Genomic DNA, 12401 nt, shown 5'->3' with positions numbered 1-12401 from the left:
GAAGCACCTTAATATTGAGTTAGCTTTTCCAGACTGGTACAAATTTGAAGGACTGTGGCAGATAATTTATCAAATGGCACCCATATCACAAACTGGTTAGGTGTGATCTTAAACAGCAGACCACTAGAAAAAGGAGATGTGTAAAAACAGTTTCACAAGAGAGAAGCCAATTATGGACTTTGTCAGTCCCTGAAATAGTGCCTTTTTTGTTTTTTAAACAGCCATAGTACATGATAAGGGATTGAATCTGCTTTTTAGGGACCAAGGGCTGTAAAAAATACACAATCTTACTTAGAAAATAATCCAGATAACGTGCAGAAGTATCATTAATAATATGAAGCCAAGGAAGTCATGTATATTAAAACTTCTCTTTGTTCCACAGCATTCCCTGTCGACGGTGCATTGTGGTTGGTAATGGAGGAGTACTTCGAAATAAGACATTAGGGGAGAAAATTGACTCGTATGATATCATAATAAGGTAAATGCTATCTCCTTTGCATTTTGTGTACACGGAGCAATGGGTAGTTCTCCAAGGCCAGGTACTCTCTCTGCCCTTCTCTAGTGTGTGTGTGTTGGAGCCAAATTAGAAGACGCTTTCTGCTTGAGTGACACACGATGAGCAATTGTGTGACTGTATTTTAAACCACCTTGGCCACATTCCTGTGTGTGCTTGATCCCTCTGAGTGTACAGGAGGGTGAGTGCGCCTGATAATTGCTCCTCTGCTGTTTAATGTGATACGTAAATGCTGGGCTGCTAAACTTTCCTGTAGCCACACACAGTGTCTGTCCTGCAGACTAACAACACATGTGGCAGCCGCTGCACAGTAGGAACACGGGTGGGGCTGTCACTGATGTCTCTGTGCCTGTGTTCTCTACAGAATGAATAATGGCCCTGTGTTAGGGTACGAAGAGGATGTTGGGAGGAGGACAACTTTTCGCCTTTCTTACCCAGAATCTATCTTCTCAGATCCCATCCACTATGACCCTAATACCACTATTGTTCTCATCGTCTTCAAACCACGGGACTTGAAGTGGCTTTGGGAGATACTTGGTGGTCAGAAAATAGTGAGTTCAATTATTCATATGCCTTGGCTCATCTTGCCACACATTGCTTCTGTAAAATACACATTTTTTTTTTAATTGTAGTCCTTCCAGCTGAGAGGGAGGTACCTGGTGCCATGGTTTAGTTGAGGTGTTAGGGCATGGGCTGGGCTCAATGATCTTTAAGGTCTCTTCTAACCTAGTCATTCTGTGAATTCTGTGAGGAGCTCTGGATCTCCTTGTAGTCATTTTGTTTAATATCCCTCTTCCATAAATGCTTTGTCTTCTTTCTAATGCACATATTTGATCAGTTCCTCCCACTGAGCAGTATACCTCTTCTATATATAAAAATATATGTATTTTTATCCTCTTCCTAGTGTTGTTTGATATTTTAACATGCTCCAGCCATTTTCCACATTATTTTATCCTGTGCACTTGCAGGAATTGCAGAATTATGTTAAAAGTGACCTCTCTCAGAAGGTCTTAAGTCCAAAATCTTTTTGAGTCTTCTTCATTAAGGGCCAAGTTCAAAGTCATACTGAGTTCTCAGTCTGAGTAAATCTTGAGTATCTCCAAGGATATTTCTACAAACACCATTCCAGTGCTTCAGCACACTTGCAGGAGAAAATTTCTCCTTCTTTCACTGTGTGCCTCTGAGAAGAGTGTGATCTCATCTTCGTTAACCCCTTCAGATAGTTGAAGATGGGTTGAACAAACCCAGCCTGCTCAGACCCTTTTTGTTTGCTGTGGGCTCTGGCCTCTTGGCTGTTGTAGTGACCCTCTGCTGACACTCTCCTGCACAGCAGGGAGCCCAACACAGCATTTGTGGGACCGCAGAAAGGGCACAGTGCAAAGTAATTGAGAATAATAGCAACTTCTGTCTGCCTGTTGCCTATGCTCTTACTAACATGGCCAGCACACAGTGAGTATTTATGGCCTCCAGGGCATATTGTTGGTACATGTCGTCCATCAAGGACCTTCCTGCAAAGCTGTTTTCCAGCCAGCTGGCTACGGCTGCAGCAGTCCGTTTCCTGTTGCAGGAGGAGGTGTTTTTGAACTTAGGGAGATTAAGCGCTCTTCTTCTTTAACCTCATGCTCTTGGAGTTTACACTGGTTAGAGTTGCTACAAAACTAAATTCAGCTGTTTTCATTTGTTAAAAATGTGTATTTACTTGCCTGTCACAGAGCGTGAAGGGCTTCTGGAAGAAACCAGCTCTGAATATGATCTACAAATCGAGTCAAATCAGGATTCTTGATCCCAGCATCACCAGGAAAGCTGCTTATGAGTGGCTTCATTTCCCAACAAGGTTTCCTAAGAAGGAGGTACGCTTTTTCCTTTTGTCTCTTCTAGTTTTGTACAACTAAATGTGTATTTAGAGGCAATTATATGTTTATTACAGTAGACTGTAATGTAGAAAACCCTTTAGGTGTGCATTAAAGTAGTTTGCCATTTAGATGGTGGTTTTAGAAGATGGGAGAATGGAACCCAAAAAGAGTGGCTAGCGTTGTGTGCCAAAAGTACCTTTTTATGGGTTCTGTAATTGGTATGAAATGAAGCTGCTTTCCTGACAGACAAAATGCCTTTATCAAAACTGGGGAAGACAGGGAGGTAATGCAGCATGACAGATCCAAAGAGCTTCTAGAAATAATAGGGAGTCTGAATATGAATTCTGGGTATTTTTAAAAAAAAACCTCAAGGCACATAAAAACACAGACAAAAAACCCCAAACAAACAATGAAACCTCCGCCAAAACCCAAAAGACCAAAAATACCCCCCCCTCCAAACCCTAGCAAACTGGTAATTCTAACTCTCTGCAATTTCATGTTCCTGGGGCTGGGGAGGGACTAGGGAACAATGAAGATATTCCAACCCTATGCTAATAATGAATGTCTGGCAGCACGGTTGTACTTACTGATTTGATGCCAAGCATTGTAATGAGCTAACCAGCAATTTGGACATAAAAATATGTTTTAATTGTCGGGTCTTGATGGAAAAATGTTTTTGATGAAAGGTAAAGCTTCAAGCTGGGAACCTCCCTTGTGCAGTCAGGATCAACCATGTGCTGTTTTGCACAGACAGTTTACCTGGGGTCCCATCCCCACTTCACCAACACCACCCAAGTGATACGTGTGGAAATGTTAACAGGCTGTCACTGTGGAGTATCTGCCACAAATTTTTTTCTGGTTTACTCTTTCTAATATTGAGCGGATGGCATGGGGGTATGTTCTGTACCTCTTTCTGAAATTTCTTTCTGTTTTCTGAGCCTAATAGTGTTTTTTTTTTTTTTTTCTCCCTTACTAACTCTCAGACTGGAATAGCCATTTTGGTATGTGCTTGCTTGGGCCCCTGGCATTTCAGGTTTTCAGCCAAGGGTGGCAAGAAAGCAGCATAGTAATTGGATGCCTGACTATTCTAAATGGCCACAGAATGCACATGGCCTCCATGGGTCCAGAAGTTCCTCCTGACTCTTCTGGGGCTCCCCTCTCAGTGGAAGTGGACATTAAAAGTCAGTGAGTCAGAGAGATGTGCATGGTGTCAGCTGATATGTAGGCACAAGCCCCTTGGCTCTTCTCCTGCCTTTGAGTGCCCCTGCACAGAGCTAGAGTCCCCTTCTGCTACCCGCATATATATCCTACTTACTGCATGCCAGGGGTTTTGCAGTTCCCCGCCCCTGTACAGCAATGATCAATCTCAAGCATGCTCTTCCTCCCTTTCCTCTCATCTCAGAGGTGGGCTGTGACTGGGAGATAACAGGAGCCTGCGCATCTGCAGTGGCACTGGCACAGCTTGGTTAAGGTGCAGGTCACACCACAGGCTCCATGGGCAGGAAGGTCTCACACCGGGGCCCTCTGTCCCATTGCTTGTCCCTGGGCAGGGCTGGTGCTGCCTTCACTGTCCTGTGCTTCAGCCCCCTCTGCCTGCAGGACATGCCAGCAACCACTGTTGCTTTCCCTGCTGTCCCTACCTTTTCCATTAAATCAGTCTCATGTTCCCAGTGAGCACATTAGTGCATAGCCAATAAGCATTTCTGATTGTTGGTAGAGCTGGGAATAAAATCAGATGTGTTGCCCCAGCACCACTGAACTCTAAACTCAGAAAGTGTAGTGGAGTCATTCCAGGGCTGTGCCTATTCCCATTAAGTAGGCTGAAAATATTTAATTACGGGCAGAGGATATCTGGATATAGCATGATAGTACATTTTAAAAGTAGTTGCTTTTAAATGATATTTTTTGAAGTGAATTTTATGATAGCTACAGGTGAACAGAGGTAGTTGCAACCTGTGGTACTCCTGATATTTCCAAATAGCACTAATCGTGACATGTAGCATTCCTGCCATAGTTTTGGGATCCTGTTTAGTATGGATGTTGCAACAGAGTCACCACTGAGTTTATGATGTTGGGCCCCTAGGGCAGAAAGTTATTTTGCTAACTGGCAGGAGCCCTGGGCATAGTGCACATTTTAAGCAGATACTATATCTGGAATATTCCAAGCGTTGCATAAAAGTACCAAAATTTTTTCCATAAAAGGTGATAGTTCCTTTCTGTGACTTCAGTTAGACTTTAAAGAGCTGAGAATAGCAACTCCTTCCTGGGGATTTTTTGTGTTGTCATATGAAGTGTTGTCACAAAGAAAAACATTGAGTGCATCTGCCTTTTCTATGCACAGAGTTGTCTAGTATTGGTTTGTCTGCATCTTTTTCAGAGACAAACTGAGCCTTGGAGTCAGAGTTCAAAAAAAAGCCCATGATTTTGTGCTCAGTTTGAGGTTTGACTGCAGCTACTAAAGAGCATATGATAGCTGTTTTGGTCTCAGAGAAAAAATTTTTCTGTAGCTAAGAAGGGTATTGGTGCCTGAAAGTTTTGTTCATTTCTGGGGACACATTTTCACCTTAGCTTCATCATGGTCAAATGAATGAGTTCATCTCTCTCTAAAAAAGCATGCCTTATTTACTTCCCCAGATCGTATTAGCCTCTCCTGGTACTAAGGAAGTCATGTATCTGAACACAAGATAGGGCAGATGGTTGCATGGAGTTCTGCTGTGCTTTTGTGAGAAATGCTACCTTTTGATTAGGTGCTCTTAATTTTGCACAGTTAAAACCCGTTCATGACATGCTGTTCATTTTACATTGCATTTGCTTCCGAACTTACTGTAGGGAGAAATAATTTTGTTTCTTCTAATGGGAATAGCATGGGAAGGTCTGAAGCAAAGTTCTTCTGGAATTTCCCTGCTTTGAAGAAATGCAAATTCAGTCAAATTTGTGTAGTCATAGCCTTCATGCTTTTTTAGTTTGTTGCTATAAAAATTTTGTCATATCATATTCTGTTCATCTGGGTCTCCATCATGTGGCGACTTCTGAACACATCTCATAATTGAGTCAAATTTGAGGGGGTTGTAAATTGTTTTCCAGTGTAGTGAAGCCTGCCCAGTTTTATGAAAGTAGCTGAGCAGAGCAATGGGGAGACTTTCTGATGCCTCTGTGGAGGGAAGGACTACACTGTGGGCTCAGCCCTCACTAGAAACCAAGGAATTCCAGGGAAGCCTGTGGGGCTGACATCACAGACACTCCTGTTCATAGGAAGCCTGAGGGGGCAGTACCTTATTTCTTTAGCAATAGGAGTGGATCAACCTGTAAAAACCAAACATCTGTAGAAGACCCAGGCTGCCTGATTGCCCTTGTCTCTGTTCTTAAGTTTGCTGTTCCCATTAGGCTGCCAGGTATGTATTTATGTGTTCTCTTTGTATTTTGTTGCAGAAACCCAAGCATCCAACAACAGGGCTAATTGCCATTACACTGGCATTTCACATATGCCATGAAGTCCATCTGGCAGGCTTCAAGTATGACTTCACTGACAGAAATAGCTCTTTGCACTACTATGGCAATGAAACCATGTCTCAGATGATGCAGGTAACTAACACTTGTTTGTGCTGAGAGAAATAGAGCTGGTAATTGGGGAAGGCAATTCAATATAGATAGAAGTGTGGACTGCAGGTCAGAAGGGCCTCCTACCTTCTCCTGGTTCAGCTGCTTGTGGGTTAACATTGCTTGCATCTCTTCCTGTCTGCTGTTGTTTCTGAAAAATGTAGATATTGATCGTTGTGTCCCTTGTGCTGTACCATATTCTGCAGTGTCTGCATGAGATGTCCATTTGTGTGTTGTGTTCAGTTTTGCTGGTGTTTTCCTTAGGCTGCACAGCTCTTGTCCTAGAGACATCTTTGTTAGCACTGTCAGCACATAAGCAATGTTGTTTCTTTTGGTGTTGTCTTTTTCCTTGGCACCTACTTGTACTGTATGTCCTAGCTATCAGACTCCTTAAAAGGCAGAAAGAAGAGCAAAGGGGAATGGAAGGAGTTAAGACCTATGAACTTGTATAGGTCTTGCATAGGAAAAGAACTGAATTTTGGAAATTCAAAGTAGAAAAGAAAAGCGGCTCTTGGAGGAGGCTAGGAAGAGAAGGAACTGCTTCCAGGAGGAGGAAGCCACAACTCAGCAGGAGCCTGGAAAGTATCAGGAATGCCTTCTCCTCCTTCCTGCTTTGCTAAGGCCATGCCTCTGTTTTCTTTTATGTCTCTGCTTTTGTATTCATTTGTCTTAATCTCTGTATTTCAAGCCAACCCTGTCTTAGCCCTTCACTGCAGTGTGAAGTTTTCTTTGGTCATTTGCCCAGAGCATATGGGTGCCATTTTCTTCCTCTTCCATTTGCTGAAGAGGAATGGTAGAGACAATGCCCATAGGAGCCTTTCATGTTTTTCTCAGAACTCCTAGATGCCTGGTATTCTGAGATAATTTTCCTCTGACACTGAACTCGTCCTCCTTTGGAGGGTCTTCTTTGCAGGTGCTTTTCTTCAACATATACTAAGCTTGAGTAAGGCTGATCATTAGTTGAATAGACATCCATAAGTTTCCTGAAGTCTCAAAACTTCAAAAAACAAACTATTAAACAAAAATGTTCCTTTTAGTTCTTTAGTGGCAATAAATTGCAAATACCATACTATATCCGTATAATCTTTTATGCAGTATACATATTATATTCGTTTTTATTTACAGGATTCAGTGTCTTTAAGTAAATTTACTTTCCTTGTGCTGCCCTCCACTAACCTTAGTGGTCTCCTTGAGACCTGGATACAGCACAGAAGATGGGTTGCTTTGGGCTTGCTGAACCTAATTGGCAGGATGCATCTGAACTAGAAGTGCCTGATGTGCTTTTTCAAGAACCTGCACTGAGCTTTGACGATTACTCATTTTCTTACTGCTTGTGCTGTAAATGTTCTTACAGAGCCGTTGCTCTGAATAAGCAGGGCAAGGATTTGGAAGAGTTAATAATGGAAGGATTTCTGTGAGTCCACATTTCACCTGTTCTTATCACCAAAGGGTCATCCTTTTCAGTTGTGTCCTTATGGAAATATCTAATCTAGTTTTGAGCATCTTGTTTTCTTGGGAAACTGTGCTAAGCCTTTGCTAAGAATCTTTCCCTAGACCTTTTCTGTTCTTAGCATCTTCCAAGTATCCCAGGTAATAGAAAGGAACGGCCAAGTGGTGCTGCTGGTTATAATTTGATTTCATAATTCATTTTATTATTCCCTCACATCTCTTTAGAATGAATACCACAACATCACCGCTGAGCAGAAATTTTTGAAGAAGCTTATAGACAAGAACTTTGTGATCAATTTGACGTGAAAGCTGAATGGAAAATACAAAGAACAATCACTATTTTCAAGATTTGAAAAATGTTTATTTTTTGTATGACATTTTTATTTTTTAAGTGCAACATAACTGTTTACTGTTTAAAGGAGCCCAGAAACCTCATCAAGGCAAAAGCTTTTAACTGAGGGTAATGGACTGTTGCAAACAAAGTTAACTGAATTTCTGTGAAGCTATTTAATAGTGGGGAAACCATGAAACTTTCAACTGAAAGTATCAGGGATATATAAAAATGTGATGTACATCACTTTCCAAATGATTAATTCTCTGGAATACTTTTATTTCTGATGTTGTCCTCCAAAAGAGTTCCACTGTCAAGAGACTGAGATGACTGGTGTTCATTCAGTAGGTGGACATAAAGTCATGACTATCTTGTCTTCTTGTATGAAAATTGCTTTAAAACTATGCATCTAAATCATTACTGTGTGTTTTGGAGAAGGGGGAACATACAGACTGTACAGGTTTTGTTCTGCCATACTCCTGAGGAGAGGATGTCCACCTTCAGCCGAGCACCCACAGCTTCTGCACTGACCATCAACTCTCGGCTTCTGTCTGCCTCTGCCGAAGGTGAAGACCCTTTGTCTGATTTGTGGAGATGTTGGTGTTGACAATGTTGTACACATTTTGTAGAATAATAATACTCCCTGTGCTCCTGTGCTGTGCATCCAGTAAATTTTACAGTTGCTGACTTGACTTAAAAAAGAGGGAATATGAAGACTGAAGAGCTGTCCGAACTACCTGTGTCAGCCCCCATAGCACAATAGAAACAAAAGATTGGACAAACATGTTCATGCCTGAGTTTAGAGTCAATGTTTGTTGGAGTCCTAGTTCTCCAGGACAGCATCTTATGCATTTTTTTTTTGTTTGTTTCCTCAAAAACAGGTGGATTTTTCCAAATGAGGACAATCTCCTTCCTCAGATGTTGTAATACATCAATACAAACAAGGAATACTCCCATTTTTGGCATTAGAGTGTGGTAGGGAATATCCAGGATGTACTTTGGCTGAATTATCATTTGGCATCTGTTTACCTCTTCTGTGTTGACATTTAAGTTTGAAGTGTGTGGATGAACTAAGTCATTTAGCAGTGGGAAATTTGCTCAAGATTTTAGTTGAAACATTTAATGGGAAGTTTATATTTCCTGTATTGGTTTGTCTCTGACAAGCCTGTGAATAAATGAAATGTGCTTGGGAACACGCTTGACAGCTGTCAAAGAACAACCACGTGCAGTTCCAGTTCTCTCACAGAACATGTATATAAAATTTTTGTTTTAATTATGGCAGAATTTCTGGATGATTTTGTGGTTATCTTTATTAATCAAACCTGAAGAAAAGGCAAATAAGTCCACTTAAAAAAGTCTTTGAAGTTGGTAGGAATACCATGGTTGCTTTTCTATAAAATTATATAGAGAGGACATTTAGGAGTAATGCATACAATGACAATATGAACATAAACCAGGGTATTTGTTATTTTCAGAAAGTGAGGATTGCAAGACTGCTGAACACAATTTGTTTTGCTGCAGCTATGTAGAGGAATTGCCATTTGGGAATTAAGGGGAAGGCAGTGTGGATTGGAGAGGTGCCACAGCTGAAGGGAAAGGAGGCTTGTGTTTTCACCCAGTGATTCCTGAGCTTTGGTCTGTTTCAAGCAAGCTGGACATGCCTGAAATAACTTGAGATGTCAGAAAAATCTGTGGCATGGGCTGGGGAAGGATGCAGGTGTGTCCCAGCAAGGGACAGGGTGTGCCATGGTGTCTTGTCTGCTGCATGTTGCTTGGCTGCAGCTGTACTCCAGCTGTGTGCAGGGTGGCAGGTCGGGGTGTGGGGGAGAGGGGGTCATGTCCCCAGGTGACACTGGTGGTAGAAATGGAGGAAATCATCATTTCTTCACCAACTGGCAGAAGGGCTCTTAATTTTTTGTATTTCCTTTACTTTTTCCTGAGACTTTGTAGAGATTTCCGCTTGAAAATCTCAATACAAACAGGTGGGGGTTCACTCAAGAAAATAGTGACATTATTGTCCTTGTGTCTCTAACAGCATTCATTTCTCCTGGTTATTTCAGTTAATTAAAAAGGTTTGTATGTGATTCTGCAGCCCCAGACCTACAGTGATTTAAACTCCGGACAGTAGTAATTCCACTGCAAAAGCTGCTGTGGCAAGGCTTTTTGCAGACATAGCAGTGTTCTCCAAGCTGTTGTTGCAGAGAAGCCCCTGGGAGATCTTAGATTGTGTTGAGAGCCAAGGCCAGCAGAAGTGGGGGGCTGCTCGTTCGCCCTCAAAACCTGTGGTTACTTCCAGAGCTGGGGCCCCCTGCTCTCCCAATGGCTGTTGCCACATTTCAGCTGCATCCGTGTAACATCTTGCAGGAAGCTGTCCAGGAGGGTATTTTTCCAGGAGAGCTGTTGAATATGTTCCGGACACTGTGAGGAGAGTTTTTGTGATGGTGCAGACTGCATCCCTCTGCTTCTCCACCCCTGTCTCCAGTTCCAGGAAGTGGGTAGGGAGCTCTGCTTTTGAAGATATGGTTATTTTCTCTGCTTTATTTCATCTCCAGAGATAGTCTTCCCACTAATCTAAACTGATTCCTTCTCCAATTTTTCTAGTAGGTTTTCTGCTTTTTTTGGGAGGATGGGATTTGGATTCTAGCTGTAGCAGATCAAATAAAATAATTGGAAAAAAATAGAAGCCTCATGACAAACAAATGGTGTCTCCCAAAATCTTTGTACTTAAAAAAAAAAAAAATTCCTTTAGTCTTTTCCACTTTTGCCACATCAGCTTTTTGATCTCCCTAAAATATTTTTTTAAATAATATGTGGTGTTCTCAATGAATTTAATATGTTCTCGACAAGCATTTATCCATATCAGCTGTTTCTTTTCATATCCTAATAAGCCTTCCCATGGTATGGCTGACTTATTTTTCAAATTAAGCGGTATTTTGAGGGATATTTTTCTACCACTTCTGTGCTCCTGCCAGGGGTGTTGAGACCACTGCAGTTTTTGTGCCTGGGTGACTGGGTAACATTTTGAATGAAACTGTTCCCTCAGGATCAAGCCAAGAGCTGATGCTGCTGATAAACTATCAGGCATTTGTGGTGGGGTTTTTTTGTTGTTGTTGGGTTTTTTGTTTGTTTGGGTTTTTTGTTTTCTTTCTTTTTTTTTTTTTTTTTTTTTTTTGAAAGCCCTGCTTGCAGGCCAGTAGCTTTTTTCTCTTCTATTATAAGCAGTGAACCAAGTCATGAATTTTTCTCCCCACAAGTTGTAGGATCCTGTGTACACCAGCCCTGTTCCAGCAGCTGCTTCACGTACAGCATTCCTGCTGCTCTGCCTCAAGGACAGAGGCAGAAACACCCATATGTAGTGTGTTTCTCAGCAGTGATCACAAATTAGTGTCTCTTCTGTCTGGGCACACATTTTCAGAGGTGTTTTGCAGTACCAAAGACTTGGGGCTTTTAGAATAAAACAATAATGCTAACATCAAATACTTAGATAGTTTCTGGGCGTGACTTGCTATTAGGACATTTTTTACCTTTTTGCTGTTTTTGAAAATGAAATCTGCACTGAAACTTCCCTTTAAAAGCTATCTGTTTTTTTTTTTTTAATCATATCGGGAGTGAAGCTGCCAGTTTTGAATCCCAGGGTGCTGCCAGCTTTATTTATGTGTCTGATAATGGTGTAACTGTGTAGGTCCCCAGTGTCTCCCATCATTTTTCTAGCTGAAGTAAGATGTTCTCCTCTCTTCTTATTCTGTTCATGTTCTTTGGCAGCTTGCTGAATTTACAGCAAAGGTCCTTCTGCATTTTATCTGCCACCCATCTCAAAATGCTGCACTGTCAGATAGTCACAGCTCTAAAATACCAAACTATGCACAAAACAGGCAGGATGACACATGTTGGCTGAAAGCTCTGTTTGGCTCAGACTTTCTGGAGGTTTCTTTGTTGGGAAACTGTTATTTCCTCTGCTGTAATAATTAAGGGAAGTCGCAGACTATTGCACTAAATACTAATCTGAGTGTCTAGGAGATGTTCCTAAATGTATTCCAGATATTTCCAGTGACTATATAGGTGATAATAATACAGAATCACAACTTTGATGTTTAATTAGCATATGGTACTTCTTGTTTCCAATGCCATGCTTTCTTTTTTAGCAATGCTCTGGGGGAAGAGTATAAATACCTTCACTTTTAAGTGGACTCTGATTTTTAAGAAAATATAAAGCTCAGCATATGTTTTTGGTATTGGGAAATACTTATTTTATTTGCTATTTGTCTTAAGTTTTATATGTCTTTGAAATGCCACCTGTATTTTGAAGAATTCTTTGAGTTGTTTCAAATGAAATTTTGAATGCTACATATAGAAGGAGATTATTTTCCTGTGAATAAACTCTTAAAGACAGTGACCTCAGACTTATTTTTGCAAGGCTGGTGTTCTGTGTGTGTGTGTGGATATGTGGATATGCCCAGGGCTGTTATTATTCGTGTGTCAAGTAAATGGTGTTGTCAGATATGGTTTCAAGTTTTGGAACAAACTTCAGTGCTTTGTAGAACAAACAGCTGAAAGTTTTTGAACCTAGATGGGCAGAGTTGTACCGTGGCTAGAGATCCAGGCGGAGTACAACCATAGCCAAGACATGTTTTTTGTGGGTAAGATCAAGAGCAGCATC

General features: G+C 41.3%; 1 protein-coding gene across 13 annotated transcripts in view; it reads left to right on the top strand.

Annotated features, from left to right (window-relative positions):
* The window catches only part of ST3GAL6 (ST3 beta-galactoside alpha-2,3-sialyltransferase 6), a 103592-nt gene that overhangs the window by 31037 nt on the left and 60154 nt on the right, over positions 1 to 12401 (top strand). For 6 of the 13 annotated variants that reach the window (XM_063148268.1, XM_063148264.1, XM_063148266.1 and 3 more), the window contains 5 exons: positions 383 to 478; positions 879 to 1065; positions 2227 to 2364; positions 5797 to 5949; positions 7090 to 7597. In XM_063148268.1, coding sequence (XP_063004338.1) covers positions 383 to 478; positions 879 to 1065; positions 2227 to 2364; positions 5797 to 5949; positions 7090 to 7230 — 715 coding nt within the window. In that variant the 3' untranslated portion in view covers positions 7231 to 7597. Of the gene's footprint in view, positions 1 to 382; positions 479 to 878; positions 1066 to 2226; positions 2365 to 3350; positions 3553 to 5796; positions 5950 to 7089; positions 7599 to 7638; positions 12138 to 12401 lie in introns of those variants that run through there. The other 7 variants (XR_010026661.1, XR_010026662.1, XR_010026663.1 and 4 more) reach the window with 7 other exon arrangements.

Source organism: Melospiza melodia, chromosome 2, assembly GCF_035770615.1.
Source record: "Melospiza melodia melodia isolate bMelMel2 chromosome 2, bMelMel2.pri, whole genome shotgun sequence".
Lineage (NCBI taxonomy): Eukaryota > Metazoa > Chordata > Aves > Passeriformes > Passerellidae > Melospiza > Melospiza melodia.
The sequence above is the reverse complement of the archived record's forward strand: the minus strand, read 5'-3'. Positions and strand labels throughout refer to the sequence as shown.